The sequence below is a fragment of the Anarhichas minor genome, unplaced genomic scaffold (assembly GCF_050575085.1).
Source record: "Anarhichas minor isolate MPS153535 unplaced genomic scaffold, ASM5057508v1 ptg000014l, whole genome shotgun sequence".
Taxonomy (NCBI): domain Eukaryota; kingdom Metazoa; phylum Chordata; class Actinopteri; order Perciformes; family Anarhichadidae; genus Anarhichas; species Anarhichas minor.
The window spans coordinates 2,160,090-2,179,970 of NW_027466460.1; the positions used below are offsets into that span (position 1 = coordinate 2,160,090).

The 19,881-nt window shown below is 40.5% G+C and overlaps 1 protein-coding gene, 1 non-coding gene and 1 gene segment (V, D, J or C); 1 reads left to right on the forward strand and 2 right to left on the reverse strand.

Moving 5' to 3' along the window:
• Positions 1-364: 364 nt before the first annotated feature.
• LOC142949420 (ribosomal protein S6 kinase beta-2-like) lies at positions 365-11,230 on the reverse strand. Its single transcript, XM_076091052.1, has 16 exons — positions 11,002-11,230; positions 10,242-10,296; positions 9,979-10,016; positions 9,769-9,883; positions 8,513-8,581; positions 8,209-8,356; positions 7,908-7,965; positions 7,208-7,308; positions 6,612-6,702; positions 6,151-6,241; positions 5,517-5,624; positions 3,583-3,645; positions 2,479-2,556; positions 2,141-2,248; positions 1,874-1,986; positions 365-1,750 (listed from the first exon to the last, which is right to left on the reverse strand). Exons 2-16 carry the CDS (start codon positions 10,293-10,295, stop codon positions 1,573-1,575), a joined length of 1,413 nt encoding a protein of 470 aa, XP_075947167.1. The 5' UTR covers position 10,296; positions 11,002-11,230; the 3' UTR covers positions 365-1,572.
• LOC142949421 (Ig kappa chain V-V region T1-like) lies at positions 10,968-18,714 on the forward strand. The segment is given in 5 exon segments: positions 10,968-11,263; positions 12,022-12,404; positions 15,662-15,856; positions 16,249-16,401; positions 17,006-18,714. Coding segments are annotated over 4 exon segments (546 nt in total).
• trnak-uuu (transfer RNA lysine (anticodon UUU)) lies at positions 17,598-17,670 on the reverse strand. The gene has a single exon. It is a non-coding gene; the product is annotated as a tRNA-Lys (tRNA).
• Positions 18,715-19,881: the final 1,167 nt, after the last annotated feature.

Consider the following 19,881-nt stretch of genomic DNA (forward strand, 5'->3'; position numbering starts at 1 on the left):
GTGTATTATCACCTGAATGTAAGAATAGCTGTGTTTTCGTCCTTCATACCTACAGTCTCCCTTTCATCATCGTTCTTGTACACGTGATGAAAGGGATGAAATCCTACAAACTGGTCCTGTAACAAGATATACTGACAAGGGACAGGATTTTGTTTCTATTTACCTCAATCTACGAGTCATTTGTTCCAAGAAAAATCTAAATAAAAAAGCTGAAAGATTTTTGGCATCGAATGAACCTCATAACTTTCCATGATCCATCCAAGTGCTGAATTAGGTTTTGACTGTAAGCAGCCTGCAGTGACATAACCCAGCATCGGCCTTTACGGGTACGTCAGGCAATGACAATCAAACACTAGAAAGTATCTAGGAATTCATTCTTTTTTTAATAATAGTATTTGACGTATTACATTTGCAAAAATATGTTTGTTCAGTAACCCAAAATACTTTTTATCCAACATTATAATTTGTTTTCTGACCGCACATCTTTTACCAGCCTGCTTTGACTTTACATTGTAATAATTATATCGAGGTACTATGTGTTCATATGAGCACATATTTTGATTACTATACAGGAGCACAACCTGCCCAAATGAAATACAGTGCATTGTATTATCGTGCGATTGGTCCGGTGGTACACTGACACGATGTGTCTGAAGCTTTGGCAGTAGTCATTAAGATTCTGTTAAGACAGCTCAGACAAATGAGAAACACTGATTAACGTCTCCATATTTACTGAAGCTCATATATGACATTTGTGAATACATCACTTTCCATGTGCGATGGAGCATTTCATTCAGTAGATTTCGTTATGATATAGTCCCACTACTACCCGTGAACAAGTCGTACGACTTTAAGCTCGTGCGGTCAGGCTTTACTTGATAAACTCAAGTGATCCTTCATCAGTTCTCCAATTCATAGCTAACCTCTTCGCACAGACTTTGGTGATCTTATTAAAAGCTGATGAACTCATTAAAAGCAAAAAGCTTTAAATCAGTTTATCGAGCTAGCATGTACATACAAAATGAAACACTGTTACGATCAACCCATCATTTACCGGATTTAGACTCCTCACGGTAGATTGAGTGGAGAAGAAGAATCATTGGTAGTTCCCCTCTTTCCAGTGCTTCTTGTATAAAAGGTCGCTATTGATATTAAGTCATTGTTTCCCATACATCAGTGCCACAGTGCAACTCTTTAAGTGCAGACATATGGAAGCTGAAAATTTAAGCTCCAGGCAATAAAGTTACCATCTGAGACCAATGAAAGAAAAGCATGAGAATTCCATGTTGATCCAGTGGATGTGTGTAGAGGGATCTACCTGTTGGTAGGTATATGGCAAACAGCCCCAACACCACTGGATTCATTTTCCATGCTGAATGTGAGAGAAAAGAAAATGGAGAGCTCTCCACTCTTCTTTTAGGCTTTTCAGCGACCTCCAAGTTAAACCGCCTCAACAAAAGCATGACACCAGCAAAAACACTTGAGCTCGGCCCCTCAACACTTATTATATACTGTGAAAAACGTCAATCTGGCTGAGGTCTTGCAGCGCAGGCTGGCTCTTTGAAGATGTCCTCATCTCCGATGTCCCTTCTGCTTCTTGTTTCTTGCAGGCGTCCTGATCGGCTGACTGGCACCTCCATTTTCCAGGGACGCAGAAACCGGAGCCGCCGGTGGAGAGGTGGGACAGAAAAGGTATGGCTCTCCATCGATGCTGGACTTGAAAGGTCCCGCTGAGGAAAAGCTCAGAGGACTGAAAGAAATAGACACAAAAAAACAAGAGTTATAAGATGGTTTGTAAAAGGATTCATCATTGTATGCATCTTCTTTATGAGGACAAATGGAAAGGAGAAGTATCTCCATGCGTGTGCGGTACCTGATGGGTGTGCGGGGGCTGCTGTTGTGTCGGCGTACAGCTCGTGTGCGGGGCTCGAATGAGAAGCCTTCTTTTAGACTCTCTAGGACCGATGGAGCCACGTAGGTGAAACCCTGATAGAAAGTCACAGATGGATAATGTTACCATGTTACTGGCTTCCTCATTTAAAGAGAGGAATGCAGTGCATTGACCAATTATTAATAAAGTATTCGCTTCCAGTAAAGTGTGGTTTCTACTGGAGCCTAAATATAAAGAAGAGAATCTCACAGCAAAGGCGAGCTCTGCACTGTGGCTCAGTGTGCTATCGTCTGGACTGTCCACTGGTGTCTGTCTGGTGAACCGGGTGTCAAACTGGCTTACATCCTCGTCCGACTGCTACGGAGACAGATGGGAAAACGGAGGCAGCCAAAGAGTTAGAGAGGGATTGATTGGAAAAGAGGAGATGAAGATGTGAAGGTGTGGAAGAATGGAACGTGATCATGAAAGAGAAGGTGGTAGTTGAGAAGAAAAAACAGCAACGGAAGAGCCGAGAATAACTCTCATAATATTAACTTAAAAAGCCATTCAATAACATACTGGGCACAACATGACAGCTGATGACCTACCAGTTGTGGCTTGTACGGCGGCTCCACTGTCTTGTCCAGCAGCTCATCCCAGTCGATGTGCCTGAAGAACGGGTGTTTCTGCAGTGGAACAAAAGGGCAGATTTAGAGATTCTCTGTGGACCCCAACTTCTAGCTGACATGTACACCTGAATCCCTAAACACAAGGGAACTGTGAGTCCACGTCTCTTTTGTGTAAAAGTGCTGCTTATGCTTCGAATTGTGAAGCATCTAAATCATGTCATCGTCCTCTCTCTGCTGTCTATTGTAAATCTTTGCAGAACAACAGTTTGAGTTGCTGCATCGATCTATTAGTTTCTTTGTTATTGTGATTCATTGAAGTCACACAATAACACAAATGAACTGGAGAAACGTCTTCAGTTCCCCGTTAGAAAGGGCCGTCTGACCCTGCAAGCTAACCCTGTGAGAATATTCCAAATATAGTGTACACTTTAACTGATATGGATTCTTTTAGTATTGCTTTGTTCCCCACTGGTTCTCCTGTCTGTTTCTACAAACTCCATTTATTGTAGTAAACCACTGACTGTGGAGAAGAACCTCATACAACCACACTTCAAAAAGCACAACCATCCCTTTAACATCTGGGCGGTGCATCGATGACAAGCATGTTAGTGGCTGGCCTGCCTCTTTGGTTTGCTTGTGTAGCTCCTACTGTGTATGGTGAATGGACTGTACTTGTATTTCTATTTTCTAGTCTTCTGACCACTCAAAGCGCTGTAACACTATATGTCATCATTCATCCATTCACACCCATTCAGCCACTGACGAGAGTGGCTACCATGCAAGGTACCACCTGCCCATCAGGACCATCTAACATTCACACACACCGTAGGCACAGCTACGGGAGCAGTTTGGGGTTAAGTGTCTTGCCCTTAGACACATGGACATGGACTAGTGGAGCCGGGGATCGAACCGCCGATCCTCTGATTGAAGGACGACCACTGAGCCACACTGGTGGAGGGTGTTTTGAATCAACACATCTTCAATACATCTTTGGTGCCTTCACACGTGGATGTGGTGTATTTTAGCTTGTCCAGTTAACAGCAGGTATCAGGCTAACGGGGCACTGTGTGAGGGAAAAGATACCTGGATATCAGCACAGTCTGCTTTACTGGAGCCAAGTCTTTGGGCTGGATTCTTCTTTAACAGCTGAAAGAAAAAGGAAAAACAGAGTCGGGCATGTCACTATAAAGATTGATGATTGTGTGAAATGATCAATAACTTGTTTGAATTTAAAGAATATGCATTTCATGATATCGTTTCTAATGAGCAATCATACCAAGAACATAACAAAATGAAAGTAGAGAGGGATAGATGGATAAGTAATCTGCCCACACTGACTGTATTGTATTCAATGGTAACTTTAACTGGTTTTAATTAAACCAATATTTGCTTTAATATTAAAATGAAATAAGCGTAAAGGCTCCACATGCAGCCTGAACATGCTGTGCTGCTTGGACCAACTGATCCACATCTTTAGAAAGCCTGGCTTATTCAGTTTTCAGCTTCAATCCTGGCATTAAAGGTGGGACGTTTACCCCCATGTTAGTGCATGCATTGCTTTGAAGAGGGCCTGCAGGGTAAGGGGGGGGGGGCGGGGGTTGGGACTACATATAAAACAAAAGGCTGGCATATCATCGTTCTCCAAACAAACCAGAATAATGTTCCCAATCCAACAACACCATCGATGATTGTTTTTTCATTTATTGATCTAAAATGTATTTTGGTCACCAGCATGCAGCCGCTCTGCACTGAATATCAAAGAGGTACTTTCAGTACTTCAGCTCGCATTATGTACCGCAACTGACAGAATATTCAGAATTCTCATCTTTCATATTGCTTTGGCTTTGTGATAGATTATCAAAACATGGCACATTTGAGCTCCATAAAAAGGAGAAACTCATTAATGGTGGTTACGAAAAAGAGAAAGAAATTCAAACTAGCATATCAAACACTACTAGAGAGCCTGACAGACCATGATGAATGATACATAAATACCAATAGATGAAATGCTCCCATTCACTCCTGCAGCTTAGTGCTTTAAGCATCTCGTACTTTTGCATGGTGAGGAAACGTGTGCATCGAGCCACTTCATAGAGTAACGGCTCATCTGAGAATAAAAATGAATCAAGCGCATTTCCATCAGCAAAAAAAGAACACATTGCTATGTCCTCTGAATATTGCCTTTATGTAGGTCGATTGCCTGATCGCTATTATTTGAGCTGACAAATGTCCTTGAAGAAAGCGAACGCGGGAGACAGGAGAAGCTGTCCGGAAGGAGATGTCAGACAAATCTTTGGTGATTACGTTTGGATGCCTCAACCACGGGTCAGGTGATCTGAACTCCTGGTGTGTTTGACAGCTCTAGAGAAAGTTACGCTGGAGGATCGCTGTCATCCACATTTGCTCATCAGATAATTCACATAAAAGTGTTTGGATAGATCGATCCACGGCTCCGATAGTCCATGCTGATGTGTCACTCAAATGGCTATGAGTGGGTATGTATGTTAGATATTCCTGATGGGCAGGGGACACCTTGCAAGGTAGCCTCTGTCATCATTGAGTGAATGGGTGAATGTAGTGTTGAAGAGCTTTGAGTGGTCAAAGACTAGAAAAGAACTATACAAGTACAGTCCATTCACCATTTACAGTGCAACCCTGAAGTGAGCATCAGCTTTGCATGGAGGCAAAACTAAGCCCCCCCCCCCCCCCCCCCCCCTGTGCTTCCTGACCTCCGTCTGGAAGCTGAAGCAGGCCCTGGCTTTGTGTTTCGCTGTTGCATAATCACTTTTGAAAATAGAATCAAGCCTCCTTCGAACCACGGTTTTGTTACATTAGGACATACTTTATATTAGCGGTGCTGTGCGGCACAAAATGAACGGAAACAGACAAATCACTCATAATCTAAATAAATTCACAAAGATTGAGACAGTCCTACCTATGGGTGATGAAACAATGTACAAAATGTTTCTCAGAAAATGATCCAACTCTACGTTTGCTCTCAGTTCAGTGTGTTTCACCTTCTTGATGAGGTCCCTGGCATCGATGGTCAGGTATGGTGGCAGATTGATTTTACACTTCAAGATCTTATCAATGGTCTTCTTCCTGTTTTCAGCTGTGAATGGAGGCTGGTGGAGAATCACAGGAGGGAGTCAGTACTTACTCAAAGAGGTTTCTGTAGTTGGGAGAGAAATCCATCACAGCAGCAATAAACAGCATCGCATTGTTGGGTGGTACTAAATATTTCACTGTAATATTAGGCTAGGGAAACAGCTAAATGTACCCACCGACAGTGTACCACAACAATAAACAGAGTGGACTCTTATGTGGACACAGCTGAGTTACGATCTGGCAAAACCGATCACAAAAGTCACACTGAAAAGACAAGTGAAACCGGGGTGATGTGGACCACCACTGAGGATGCCTCCGTTTCAAGGTTCTGGGAGAGGAGATCTCGAGCATGTTCTAATTACACAAATATCAGTTCAAAAGAATAAAACTGAGACTATTAAAGCCCGTCATCAACTCCAGACACATCCATCTATTCATTACCTGTGACCGCTGTCCTAATCAGGGTCGCGGGGGGCTGTGGGAGGACGCCTACACTGATCTCTAGACACAGTTTCCTCGTAATGAATTACGACTCCAACTTACTGATCCGGTCATCATGTCGTACATCAGGGCCCCGAGGCTCCACCAGTCTACTGCTCTGTTGTGACCCGACCTGGTCAGGATCTCTGGAGCCCTGGTAGAGAAAAAGACACACACACACACACGCACACACACACACACACACACACAGGAAGTGAGGAAGTTATCGGAGTAAAAGAAATGTGGGAGTATGTGTGTGGGCAGAGCAAAATGGCAGAACACTTAATATTTCTATTGATGCAAACATACTGATTGAAACTCTTAATTATGAAACTTGAAGCTTACAAACTTTGCATTTGAAGTTTGTAAATGATGTTGCAATGTAGTTTCCTAAAACACCAGAGATACTCCTGGATCAATATGAGCATCACACATGGGTTAAACATCTAGGCAGTAAGAGAGTGGCACTGTGTGTGTGGTCTGTAGAGATGCGTTTATGTGGGAGTGAGGCAAGTGTTACCCACATGTACTCTATGGTGCCACAGAAGGTGTGTGTGACACTTCCATCATGAATGGATTCCTTACAGAGGCCAAAGTCGGTTAACTTGATGTGTCCTTCAAAAAGAGAAGAAAACATATAGAAGTAAAACTATCCATGTTAATGTGTAAGGAGGAAATTTCACTGTCACAAAATGATGATCAACAACGACGCAGAGGGGGAACAGGAAACAACCACACGGATTAGGGCACTTAAAGAAGCAGCGTGTAGGATTTAGTGGCATCTAACAGCAGAGGTGCTAATAGATGTCCCTGAAACCTACACACTGGTCCTTTAAGGTCTATATATAGTGCTATATAATGAGGGTTTGAGGTCACAGCTGAAACACACAAGCTTCAATCCATTATCATTCAGAGATAAAATCAGCAACATGATCACCATTTATTTATTGGATGTCAGATTGTGCCCAAAAACAATCAAAGACTACACATGAATTCTGACAGCCAAAAATGTCAACGCCCCCTTCCTACTGAGATATATGCACGACCATTCTGCATCTAAAGACAACCTGGAAGTGAATTGATTTGTATTGATCACATTTATTAACATACGGTGCGTTACCTTGGTGATTAAGCATGATGTTTTCAGGTTTGAGGTCTCGGTAAATAATCCCGTTAGAGTGGAGGTGACCGAGGGCCAATGTGATCTCTCCTAGATAGAAACTTCAAACAGAGAGAAATGATTTGAGTCCATGTGGTAACAGAGGGAGGATGATCGGACACCCGTAAAAACCAGCCAGTTGTCAGCTGATCGCCCATGACCATAAACTGGCCAATCATATTTGCCTGTATTTTTTGGGAGTCAAATTTGATGATGATGGTTTTAAGTCGCGCAGACAGCAGCACCGACAGTAACGTCAGAGCCGGTAACGTCACAGGCAAACCCTCGTCTCCGTTGCTTGAGTCAGAGCACACGAGGGGCTTGGGCCGATAGAGCTGGTTGGACCCTCCACAGACAGGACAGGCTGCAGGACAGGCGGCAGCCTCAAAGCGCCACCGTTTTGAAGGAGAGAACTTTGTGCACCGACCACACATGGCGTTAAAACAACACTCGTGGAGTTGGCATGAAACTGTTTTGTTCGAAAAATGATGTGTACAATTATGGTTGTGTATGCAGTCAATTACAGTTTAAAAAAAAAAAAATCTGAATCAGCAGGTCAGAAAAAAACGGAAATCGGCCAAGAAAATACAATTGGTGCATCTCTAATTGTATGCTGTAATTTGCAGATTGTGCTGGTTTACTCAGGAGTATGTATCCTTACCAAGCAGTGTCCTCCATGAAGATGCCTTCCTTCTCTAGCTGCATGAACAGCTCCCCTCCTGGTGATAAACAACAGTACAGATGGATCAGTGTCATTAGAGAACCTTCCTCCCATCCAATCCTTCATTCATCCCTCTTGTTCTTCCTCCACCTCTCCCATGTCTAACACTTCAAACCACCGCATGGCCATAAAATGAAGAGATCTCCTGAGGTATATATGTATTCACTAACTTTGGTCCACGGCATCTGTCTCTCCCCCCAATGTTTTTACCCTCCACATCCATCAGTTCAGCCTGTCTTACCACTCAGACACTCCAGTATGAGGTAGAGTTTTCCCCCAGTCTGGAAGGCGTAGAGCAGATCCACGATGAATGGGTGTCTCACCGTCTCCAGGATCTCCCGCTCTGCTCGTGTATGGGCCGTGTCTTTAGCATTACATACTATCTTCGCCTAAAGACAAACGAACAAGACAAGTGAGCATAGTACGGTGTCAAAAGAGGCAAGGTGGAGAGATAGAAAGGAGGACAAACAAGGGAAGGGAAGAGAGCAACAATTTCCTCAACCAATAGTTGTCTTAAGAAGGAACTGTGGGCTGGGACAAAATACCTTTTTCAGAACTTTCATGGCAAATATGTTTCCCATCTGAGCACCTTGAACCTTCCTCACCTGGAAAACCTGAAAAACAAGATATTTTTTCTTAATGTGAATATCAATCAATCAATTTTATTGTCTCACGTAGTGTGTGGAGAGAATTCTGGTGATCCATTCTCCTAGTCTGGTCTAAATAGTTTTCTGTACTATGTTTATGACTTAAGAACAGGTGAAGAAAGACGTTCTGCCAGGATCTCTCCCCATGTTCGAAATAGGACTTAAAGCATTCATGTGTTCTTCCTACAAAGTATTCATTTCTACATATACATATATAGTGTGTGTTAGCAAGTGTATAGTCTTATTTAGAACATGGGGTAGTGATGCTCTTCCGAAGGGCCGTATGAAATTCATTTCATTCCAGATTCTGTTTTTTTTCTCCACAAAATTCTGTGTCTTCTGTTTTAATTAACTGAATTCTGTTTTACAATTCAAGCATATTTTCTCATCAGAAAAAGTGTCTAATCAACAAATAAAGTAAAATAAAGTGCTTCAAATAGCTATTAGTGTCAAATTGCTGGTTTTTGGATGTCTAACAGCCGAGCCCTCCCCCAAGTTTCCCCTCAAGGGACGCTCCAATACCACTCTTTCCAGACCAAGTACAAGTACTTACATTTGAGTACTTGCCAATACCATTAAAGTTCTTAAAATACCTTAGAAAACATGTTTTATTTTCATTAGATGTTCCTCACTTTGTGAACGTTTTTAAATGATTTAATTTATTATTATTTAATTAAATATATAAAAGCTGTTGCTGACATTTTAACATTTAACTGTGTTTTCCTGATACAAACAGATGCTTGTGTCTCAAAACATCAGCATAGTTGTTTTCTGATCATTCGGCTTAGGTGTTGTGAAAAAACACTTATAATGGAAGAGAAAACACGGATTTTCATCAATTGCATACACATTTTGGCAAATTCTACGATATTCTGCCTTTTACAGCCCATTCCATTTTTATCATCAGATTCCGGGATCGCGTCCGTGTTTTCTACATCGTGAAAGTCATAGGGCCCTACACTTCAGCCAAAATCAATGTTACAACAAACAAGGATCAAGAAAAATGATCCTGACAAAAAAAAAGACACACACACACACACACACACACACACACACACACACACACACACACACACACACACACACACACACACACACACACACACACACACACACACACACACACACACACACACACACACACACACACACACCTTGCCATAGGCTCCTTTTCCCAGCACAGTAAGAAGCTCAAAGCAGTCCGGTCCCACCCTCTCACTGTCTCTGTTGACACTTTCACTGGTCAACTCCACCTCCTCTGTCTGCACACTGGGAGCAAAGGGACACAGGAAAATAGCAGTATTGGTATGAATACCTGCATACCAGAGCATTTTTCGCTTAATTTAACGGTAAACTAAACTTACTTCTCTGGTTCTATCACAGTGAAGTCACAGACATCATCCTACAGATGGGGAACAGCAAGTCAGTGAGGTTAAACAAAGTTATAAGTCAGTCCATTTCTTCCTTCTTAATTGTTGTAAACTGTCGCCAAATGTCCTTTAAAAACACAAGATGTATTCCACATTATATAATTCCTGTGTTTGGGGAAACAAACAACCTGTGATGAGGCAAAGGAATGGTTTTCTCAGGGAACTGATCAGCAGTAGTCTTATACAGGGATACAGACCTCTGTGTCACTGATGTCCTCAGTCTCCAAGTCTATGTCGAACATTCCTGCCATCCTGAAACAGAGATAGTTCAATCAATATCTGCTATACAATTCTAACTATGAAAAACTCCATTTCAGATATCTACGATCCAGTTGTTCCTAGTCATCATTTAAACTTCAGATATCCTCAAAAAAAAAACATAATGTAATTACAGATTGCTTGCCATATGGGCTCGTCAGCACTTTCATCCCAATGAGGAAAGCAGCATCTCTGTCCATGAAACGCGCACGTGACGTCTCCTGGGCTAAATAACAGACCCGTGACTCGTTGTACACGTACAGTTACGACAAAAGCTAGCTTTTACACTACAGGTCATAGGTCAGTAAGCGTGTAGCTTAGTATCATTTCTTATACTTGGCCCACCCAAAACCTGACGTTAGCCTAGCCACCACCACTTTAAGTGAGTGGTATTATTAGAAGCTGAAATAAGTTAAAGACGCCTCAGAATGCTTTACGAGGCAGCTTAACCTCTCACGTTAGCATGCTAATCAGGTGGCAAACAAAACAACATGTGAGTGAAACTTCCATCACAGCAAATGTTTCATTGGACTAAACTTACACACAATTAGACTGAGCATTTGTTAGGTCGCCTCTTTTTTATGCAAAATCAGCCACTGGTTAAAACTGTCTGACAACAGTAAAGATAAGCTAACATCACGTTGACAGCTGATTTGACAGCTAGCACGCTTACGAACATGCTAACACTAAGCTAGCCACCTGAGAACTCTCCTTCTTCATCCGGTGGTTCCTTATCTCAGTCCGCAGTTCGATAATTTAAACGCCAATTCCTTTCTATACAGAAACAGCTGTGACCGCCATTGCTCCTGTTATCCTTTCGACAACTAACCAGCAACAACACACAGAGCTGTTCGGGTTCCCTTCATTCTCCTCAGTGCAACGTGAACGGGATGTTGTTGCTGACTGAACCTTCACCCTGCTGCGTCATCAGCGGTACTGAAAGAACAGACTGGAACAGCTGGTGATAATCACAATAATGATGGCGATACCACGTCTGCTACATATAATATTACATTCATAATTAAAATACAATCAAACTACAATAATGATAATAATAATAATCACATTAATAATACAAATAATAAAACAGCAAAATATAATATTAAGATTAAACATATTTGTTGTCAAAATGTATTATTTAGTAGTACAAGTAATATAATGTATATTTTCCATATATGAAATTCTAACTGAAGTAGTGATCAAGAACCTAACATAAATTACTTTTTGGCACCAGCTTATACAATTTTTAAGGATTTGTTTAACCAAATTACAAAAATACACAGACTTTCTCTTTAAACTCTACCTCCACGTATTGGGGTAGAGGCAGACATCTGAGACACAATCAAACTGGGTGAATACTGTAACACTGCGGCTATAGATTTAAATGTCTGTAACTGCACTCACAGACACCTTAGCTTTCTCTATACGTTTACAATTTGAAGTTCACTTTGTCTTCAGTTAGTTTCCTTTGACTTTGTGCACAGAACACTCACATTGCACATGCATAAGGAAACAGATACATTATGACACATAGCTTTGGTTTCATACATCATACGTATAGTTTATTCAGTATTGTGGACAGTACATTAGTTTATATTTGTAATGTACACATTTAGTTAACTTCTGTACAGTCACACCTGAGTTTGTCCTGAGTTGCCAATTAAGAAGTTGGTCTTAATTTGTTCTAATTTCTTGTTCTGTTGACTTATCATTGCTCAGGGTTCTACTGCTCGTTGGGGAAAGACCATCTTGTCAGGCCTGAGCCTAAAGCAGAGCTGTTTCATACAGGAAGTGGTCAATCGGACTGTACCAAGTACCCTCCACATCCTGGGGGAATGGGATTTCTATTTAAAATATGTGTTTTATTTCTTTAGAGTATAGTTTATATAACACTATTATAGTTATAATTATATTATATATATATAGTTTTATTTATTTCTGGATCTAAGGTTCTGCAATTGATCAGAGCCTCCTTTCCAGCTGGCAAAAGCTTTCCCCTGGGAGGCTGAGCAGTTTGATACCCTGATAATTGGACCACATTCTCCAGTTCCCCTTTTTAAGAAATGGAAACCAACACCCACCTGCAAACTCTATGAAAAAAGGTGAAGTGATAGAAGACTCAAGTTGGGTACAGGGGTTATGTTTGTGTTTTAATACGCAAAGGAAGGCTTTTGGAGCCTTTTGAGAGTAGAATAAAACAAGAAAACAACATCTTGTTTTGATAAACATATCAGTTTTATGGCATTTCGATTCTTTTAATCACTAAATGATCCAACAACAGGCAAGATTTACCACAGGATAAGCTGGCACTTAAGTAAAAGTACAAAAGTATTAGAATCTAAATAAAGTTAAAGGACCAAAAGTAAATGTTGTCATCATGCAGAATGGCCAATTTCAGAATAATATATATTATATTATTATCTCTGCCAGGAGAATCGTGCGATCATTCACGTGTGTGCCTCTGAAAGTGAGTGAGTGAATGAGTCAGTGACTCAGTGAGGGAGTGAATGTGCACCTCCGGGTCTGTCCACAGCTAATCTCACATTCTGCAGCAGCAAACTGCATAATATTTTGGATGGCCAGTTATGGCTGCATGTTCATGGTTGCAGTTACTCTGTGGGTGCTTTTCAATATGCTAACATGTCTTTCAAGTCCTTTCCTCGGAGGAGAGGAAGAGACATGAGTCGAGGCAACAGGTGTGGATTTTATGGTCTCTTTGATATTTACGAAAAATTCAATTCACAATGTGGCATAAAGTGACATTTTTATTTAACACACAGACTATATATCTATACATATATTATATATATAACGTTATTATTTATATAATAATTTGACGTCAGCAGCTGTTTGCACTTGTAAGCATGTCGGGATTATAGCAGTTGAATTGTAACCTATTTAATATAAAAACATAAGTAATATCAGGTGAAATGTCATTAAGGAATGTGGATGTGTGATGAGGCGCTGCACAAACAGTGAGGGGCAGAAAGCTTGATCTCAATAACTACAACCTATGAATACAAATCTCAGCCACTCCACAAGCCTCCTCTCTCCTCACTCCTGTTCTCCAAAGGGTGCATGTAAGGGATCAGAAGATCCTCCATGATGCAGAGGGGGAACAATTTCAGGGGTCAAGAGAGTCTAGAGGACGAATGCAGGATTAATTAGCATATTGAAAATCATCCACACTTTCTCAAAACACCTTTAAATGACTGTTTTATACTGCCACTGACTCCTCACTCACTACTCGTAGAGGCCACTATTGATAACACAGCTGAGTGGAAAATAGTTTTCCCGACTGTTATGGTTTTGAACGGTGTTTGGCTAACAGCTAACGGAGTTACACACAGCTGACTGCAAGCCAAACTAAACGCTTCAAGTCCGTGAGATGGAGCTGAGATGCGTGCCTGCACAGAGTGGGTGCAGCCGTGACGTGCAAGGGGAAAAAAAACAACTCTATACTTGCAGTCTACATGGGAGGTTAACCAATTGTGGGTTGTATTCATTCAATCAAAGATTACAGCAGTGGTCACTGCAGACAAAGATCTACACTCTACTGAGTGCAGCTTTCTAGTTGGATTATTATGTTAGTTTATTTAAACATTTATATTAATAAAAAGTAATATTTACATATTACTTTAAAAACTGCTGCGTAGCTTGTGAACTTTTCCCTGGGGAGCAGTACATCCTTTCTGATATAATAATATCATAATTTATATACAGATTATATTTTATATTATATATTGAAACTGAAAATAAATAAAAGTGAAACAACATATAAGCAATTACATAGACAACACTAAAGATTATTTAAAAAATAAAACTATAAAACATCTTAAGCAAGAGATTGGCCAAAATATAGCATTTAACCGAACAGTTAGTTTAAAGATCTTCAGCTCCTCCTGGTCCGAATGCTTGAAGCTTGAAAAAAATGCTCTCACAACCAAACCGAAAGAGGATATATATAAAGAGAGTGGGCCTTCAGTGGAAACAGTGGTTTTGCAGCTAAAACGGAAGTCTGTGGTCTGTTAGACCATAATGTCACAGACATCAAGTTCAGGAGAAAATAGTGATGCATAAAGATACAAAGAGATGAAGTCCCATTGGATAACAACCATTCTTGTTGGTGAGTAATAAATGCACCCTAGAGTACCATCATTTTGGAAAGAAAGACAGAAAGTTACCTTTATTCATAGGGAAGGAGAATTCACTTTTCACTAGATGAAGGTCGAGTCAGACTCAGCGACTGATGAATACAATGACTGTCACACCTTGCTGTGTTTGTACTGTGGAGGTAGCAGAAGGATGGGGCTGTTTCATTTGCTTCTTGGATCATTTCAAATGTTAAATGGCAGCAAAGTGAGGATACATTAATAATAGTAATTGTAAAATAAAAGGCTAGGCGGCGAGTAACGTTAGCCGTTTACATTAGTGAAGGCATTACCTGCATACGTATCTCTGAACTGCTTTATGGGTTGTGGACTCGGTTGGAATGTGCTACTTTTTACATTCGTGATCTTGTTATGCTCGTTGACGTAGTTGGGCCAGTCCGCCGAATCGGTGCCATTTACAATAGCTAAACTTAAAAATCTTGATACAATACTGTAGATATTATAATAACACTGATAAATACATATAAAGGTTAATCTCAGGATCCAGGATCTCTAAAAGTATATCTGCTCCTTTTTTTTTTTGTGCAGATCCGATCCGCTATACGATCCGTGAGATATTATATTAAGGGTGAAACAAAACATGTGATTGTTTGACGCTTTACAGCTTCGCTGGAGCACTGACACCAGTTGAGACCACCTCAACTTTGACTTGGGGGCGTTAGTTTGAACCTTCATGTCACCAGCTTCTATTGAAAATGACTTGTAGTCTGTTGCCGTGTCGCTGGTTGTGTGAACACACGATAGATAGTTCTGTAACATCTTCCACTTAAACTGAGAGACATGACAAACAATAGGTAACAGGAGTTAATTTGTGACAATGACTGCATAACAGTGGAATTGCATGTTGTGCAAGGGATCCAAAACAGAATAAATGATAGATAGAGAAAAGAATGGGAACTAGGATTGATCCCAGAGGAACACCAGAAGAGAGGGGGCTATGAAGAAGGAAGTTCCATCAACTGCCAAAAAATAAAAAATCTGTCAAAATATCTGGCTAAGCATGGCCGTGGAAACAGGAGAGATGACCCCAGCGGCAGCCCTACTTTTGAATGTTGCCAAAAATGTGTTCGCTTTGAAATTTTGTTTTCATGTCAGTTGACAATGTTTTCATCAAAAGTTTGTTTAAGACTAAACTTTCACTAAACATTCATTGGTAAAGTTGGTAAAGTCCATTTGCTCCACTCTAGGGTCGATCACCATGGCTGGTTTTTGGATGCCGTTTGTGCCAGCTGCTGAGGTCCAACATGTCCAGTACGGTTCAACGGTCACTCTTGGCTGTAACCTCTCCTACATTTACGACACAACGTGGCTTAAGCACCATCCTGATCTCACCCCCACTGTGGTCCTCTGCGCCAGTCTCAGAGAGGGCAGACCAGTACAAGGTAGTACATGATCTAAATGCTGATTAGAACAAATATAGAACCATGAAAAACTGAGCTCTAAACACAACTGAATTGAGGCTGTAGAGCGCATGAAACTCAGAAGTTATAGGCACAGTACATAACACTGTTTAAGTGGCAAATGTGGTATGAAACAGAACAGAAAACTTTGAGTATTTGAGTGATAGCCTTGGATAAATAGTAGTTTATCAACTGACTCCTCATGAGATGCAGAGGTCGAGGTTGAGTATACCTGCTGCTGTCCTCAGCAGACACACAGGCATACTGTATTGTGGATGGTTGAGTTTGGAAGGAGGGACAACTTTGCAAGTTCTAATTATAGAAAATGGAGTATTATTTAAAAGACTTTCAACAGACTACAATTTTTTTCTCAGGGTGTCAGCTCAGCCCTCGATTCTCTGTGGGGTTGATGAACCGATCTCTGGCATTGAGCATCACTAGTGTTGAGGAAACAGACCTGGGGCTGTACTACTGTGTGGCCAATGTGAACTCACGTTTAACAGTTGGGAGAGGAACCATGCTTCAAGGTAAGAGAATGTGTTTTGCATTGTGGTAGCTAACTAGACAGGCCTAGATGCACAATTGCTTGTAGGAATTACAATGGCCTTCCCTCCATGCTGCAGATTTCCCTGCATGTTTCTGCACTCTTTATTACTAATCCAATGTCTTTCTACAAGGCTGGGAGTGATAGTAAACAGACTCAGGTTTTTGCCTCCACATTCTATGTGGGAACTTCAGGTTGAAATTTATTGGTCAAGTTCCCGAATTGCTGCACAGTCTAAAATAACAAATTGGCCTTTTTGGGATGGGATTGGCTCAACTCAACACAAGGGGGCCAAGGGACGTCCCCTTATTATATGAAATACAGAAATGTAATAATGCTAATGCAAATAGGAATGTGTGGTGTCAGAGCTCACCCTTCAATCTCGACCAAGTCTCAAAGACTTATCATAACATGCAGCATAATATGCAGAGTAAATACAGAGCCGCTGCTTTCAGGGAAAGTGTGATTATGTGAGAACACATGACGCTGTGATTTCATTTCGTACAGTTTTGACAATCGGCTCTCAAAAACATCTAGTAATTGTGATTTTAGCCTCAGCTTAATTTTCTCTCTCTGCATTTCTTCAGTTTCATCTCCAGGTTCCTCTTGGTTTCTCTTTCCCCACTGGTACTGTGTGGTTGTGGGTTTTGGGGTGCTGATTATGGTGCTGGCTGTTTGCATCACCCACTGCAAAGCAAAGTGGAACAACAACACCAGCAACAAGACCACCACTGCTAACAGCACCCAAAAGGACAACAACACGAACAGCAGCTAACATAGTAGACTTTTTTCACCAGTGACATTTGAACATGTTCGAGCAGGAAATGCTCAGCTGTCACTAACAACATTTATGAAGGCCCTGAAACAGCCACACATGATGGAATGCAGCTTTGCTTAATGATCTCAATCACACCTGTGCTTTCCAAGCTATGATGGCCAATAATAATCTGATCCGAAGGGGTGGGGAGAGTCTCTCTCTTCAACTATAGGAAATGCATTTCCAGGGGATTATTCCTTACTTAATGAGAACACAACAGCCAACAGCAATATCACCTAAATGTACAAGACATGACCTCTACTGTAATCAGGTGGTGAATCTCTCCAAGACTAGTTTTCAAAGTTTTATTGTCATTATGCATCGCTGTGGGGACGCAGTCTCTGGGATAAAAAGACTTCTTGCGCCCGAACAGGGACTTGAACCCTGGACCCTCAGATTAAAAGTCTGATGCTCTACCGACTGAGCTATCCGGGCCCAAACTTGTCATGAAATATGATAATTTCTTAATCCCGTGCTTCCTGTCAGTAATAGTTGTATATGGATTATGCACTGCAGTGACTGTGCATCTGGTCAGTCCATGTGCACATTTGCATTGATGTCAGGACCCGGTCCAAACTGACAAACCTCTGAGGAGGGTAATGTGTCAAAATAGATTTGTAGCTTTTACATTTAGGTTACTTCAGTACATAGCCAGAACAGAAATTCACACCCGATATAGAGGCTATATGAGTAAAATCATGCTATTGTGCCTGGATATTGTAAACTGAAAATCCAATGGACCATCATTTTGTTAAACACATTATATCTTCAGAAAAGGGACTTTATTTAAACGTTGTGTCCATCTGGGTGTACTGTTGCTCCTCACATAATGAGTGAAATACTACTTCAACTGCTGAACTGCTTCCATAATGTATTAGGACAAAGAACTAATCTTAATCAACTCCAATTCATGATCATCCACAAGGTTCAAAAGGTTACATGTTAGTATTTTTGAAAAACATGAATGTACAGAATCTATTGTCATTCTTAAAATAAAGGCAATTATTTTGAATATTTAGCAAAGAATATGTCTATACTGTATATGTCAAATAATGTAAGAGTTTTCTTTTATAAAGCTCTCTGGCATTCTGATGGTTTAATTAAAACATATTTTAAGTAAACATGAATTTATTATGAAAGGACACCTGGATGAGCTTGCAGAAGATTGAGAAAATGTAATAACTAAATGATGTCAGTAATCACAAAATTCTGCTTTTTGTCAAATTTGTTATTAAGGATGAGACTTGATCTTTTTTTTTAAATGTATACATATTGTTAATGTTGACTCAGATGTTTCAAATTTGGAGATTTGGTCAACTTTAAGCTTGATCAATGTATGAAGGCACACAATATGTATAGTGAGTCAGTAAGGTGAGATGAGTTTTGTATGACTACAGAACAAGATTAGAACAAATGCAAACACAGTTAAAAGAGACAATTTGTGAAGGGTTTACAAATAAAGTGAATTTGTTTCTCTGAGTCATTTAAAAAATATATGTAAGAAATACAAAGACGAACTAAGACGAGGGTCATTAATAAACCTTAGGGTCAGCCCTAACAGAGGTCTTATAGTTCATAAATCGGTCTCAGTGTCAAGATTGACCCCAAGTCCTATCTTGAGTCGGTCCAAGCACTAAATTGAGAGTTCAACCATTAAGTGACCTATAGGTTCCTGACAGCAGTCTCTGGACGAAGTTTATTAGTTCAGATTGTGTCATTGTTGTTATTATCACATTTCAGTTTTATCATCTTTAAGTGGACGTTCGCTACACTGCAATGGCCCGTTTATTGTTGTCAGAGCTCCAATGTAACGTAATCCATATACGTACTCAAGTACTGTACTTAAGTACAATTTTGAGACACTTGAACTTTAGTTGAGTAGAAGTAGAGGAATATTTGATGTATATAAATTGAAAAAATAATGAATCATTACATACAGACAGGTCCAGTTTTCGCGCAATGTATTTACTATCAGCTGTGGGAAAGTGGCTGAAATATGACTTTATAACCGTTATGAATTAAGTTCAATATTTTGTTTATTCATTTAATTTAGCTCTCCTTACATTGATCTCTGGAGCCAACACGTTTGAAAACCTGCAACATTTGAAGGCGAGCGCTTTCTGTTTCCGGTTCTAGACTTCCTTTACTCAATTTGTTATTAATAATAATAGATAATTGAACAAGCTGACGTTTTGGCACCTGTTCATTCATTGTGACAATAACAGGCAAAGCGTTAACCGCGTTTAGGCAGCATCGGCTGTCAAACAACGAACTCACACGTCAGAATACATTTGCATTAACACAAGTAGGCCAGTGGAGTTATGAAATACCAAGGTTACAAGTTTACAAGGTTTTTTATTTGTCAGGATTGCACAACGAAATGCAGATTGTAGTCCCATTTTGCTACATAAGAAAAATATTAAAACTATATTATATATGGAGGGTGGAGGAGGAGTTATGGAGTCTCACAGCCAGAGGAAAGAAGTATGGCGGTATAGGGCAGCTGACGGCAACAGGGTGAACAGGCTGTGAATGGGGTGAAAACTGACGTTTTTCAATATACAACGTGAGCAAAATGATAAATTATACTTCACACCTATGATGTTGAATGAATCATTTTCATGGAGTCATGTTATTTATGTTGCT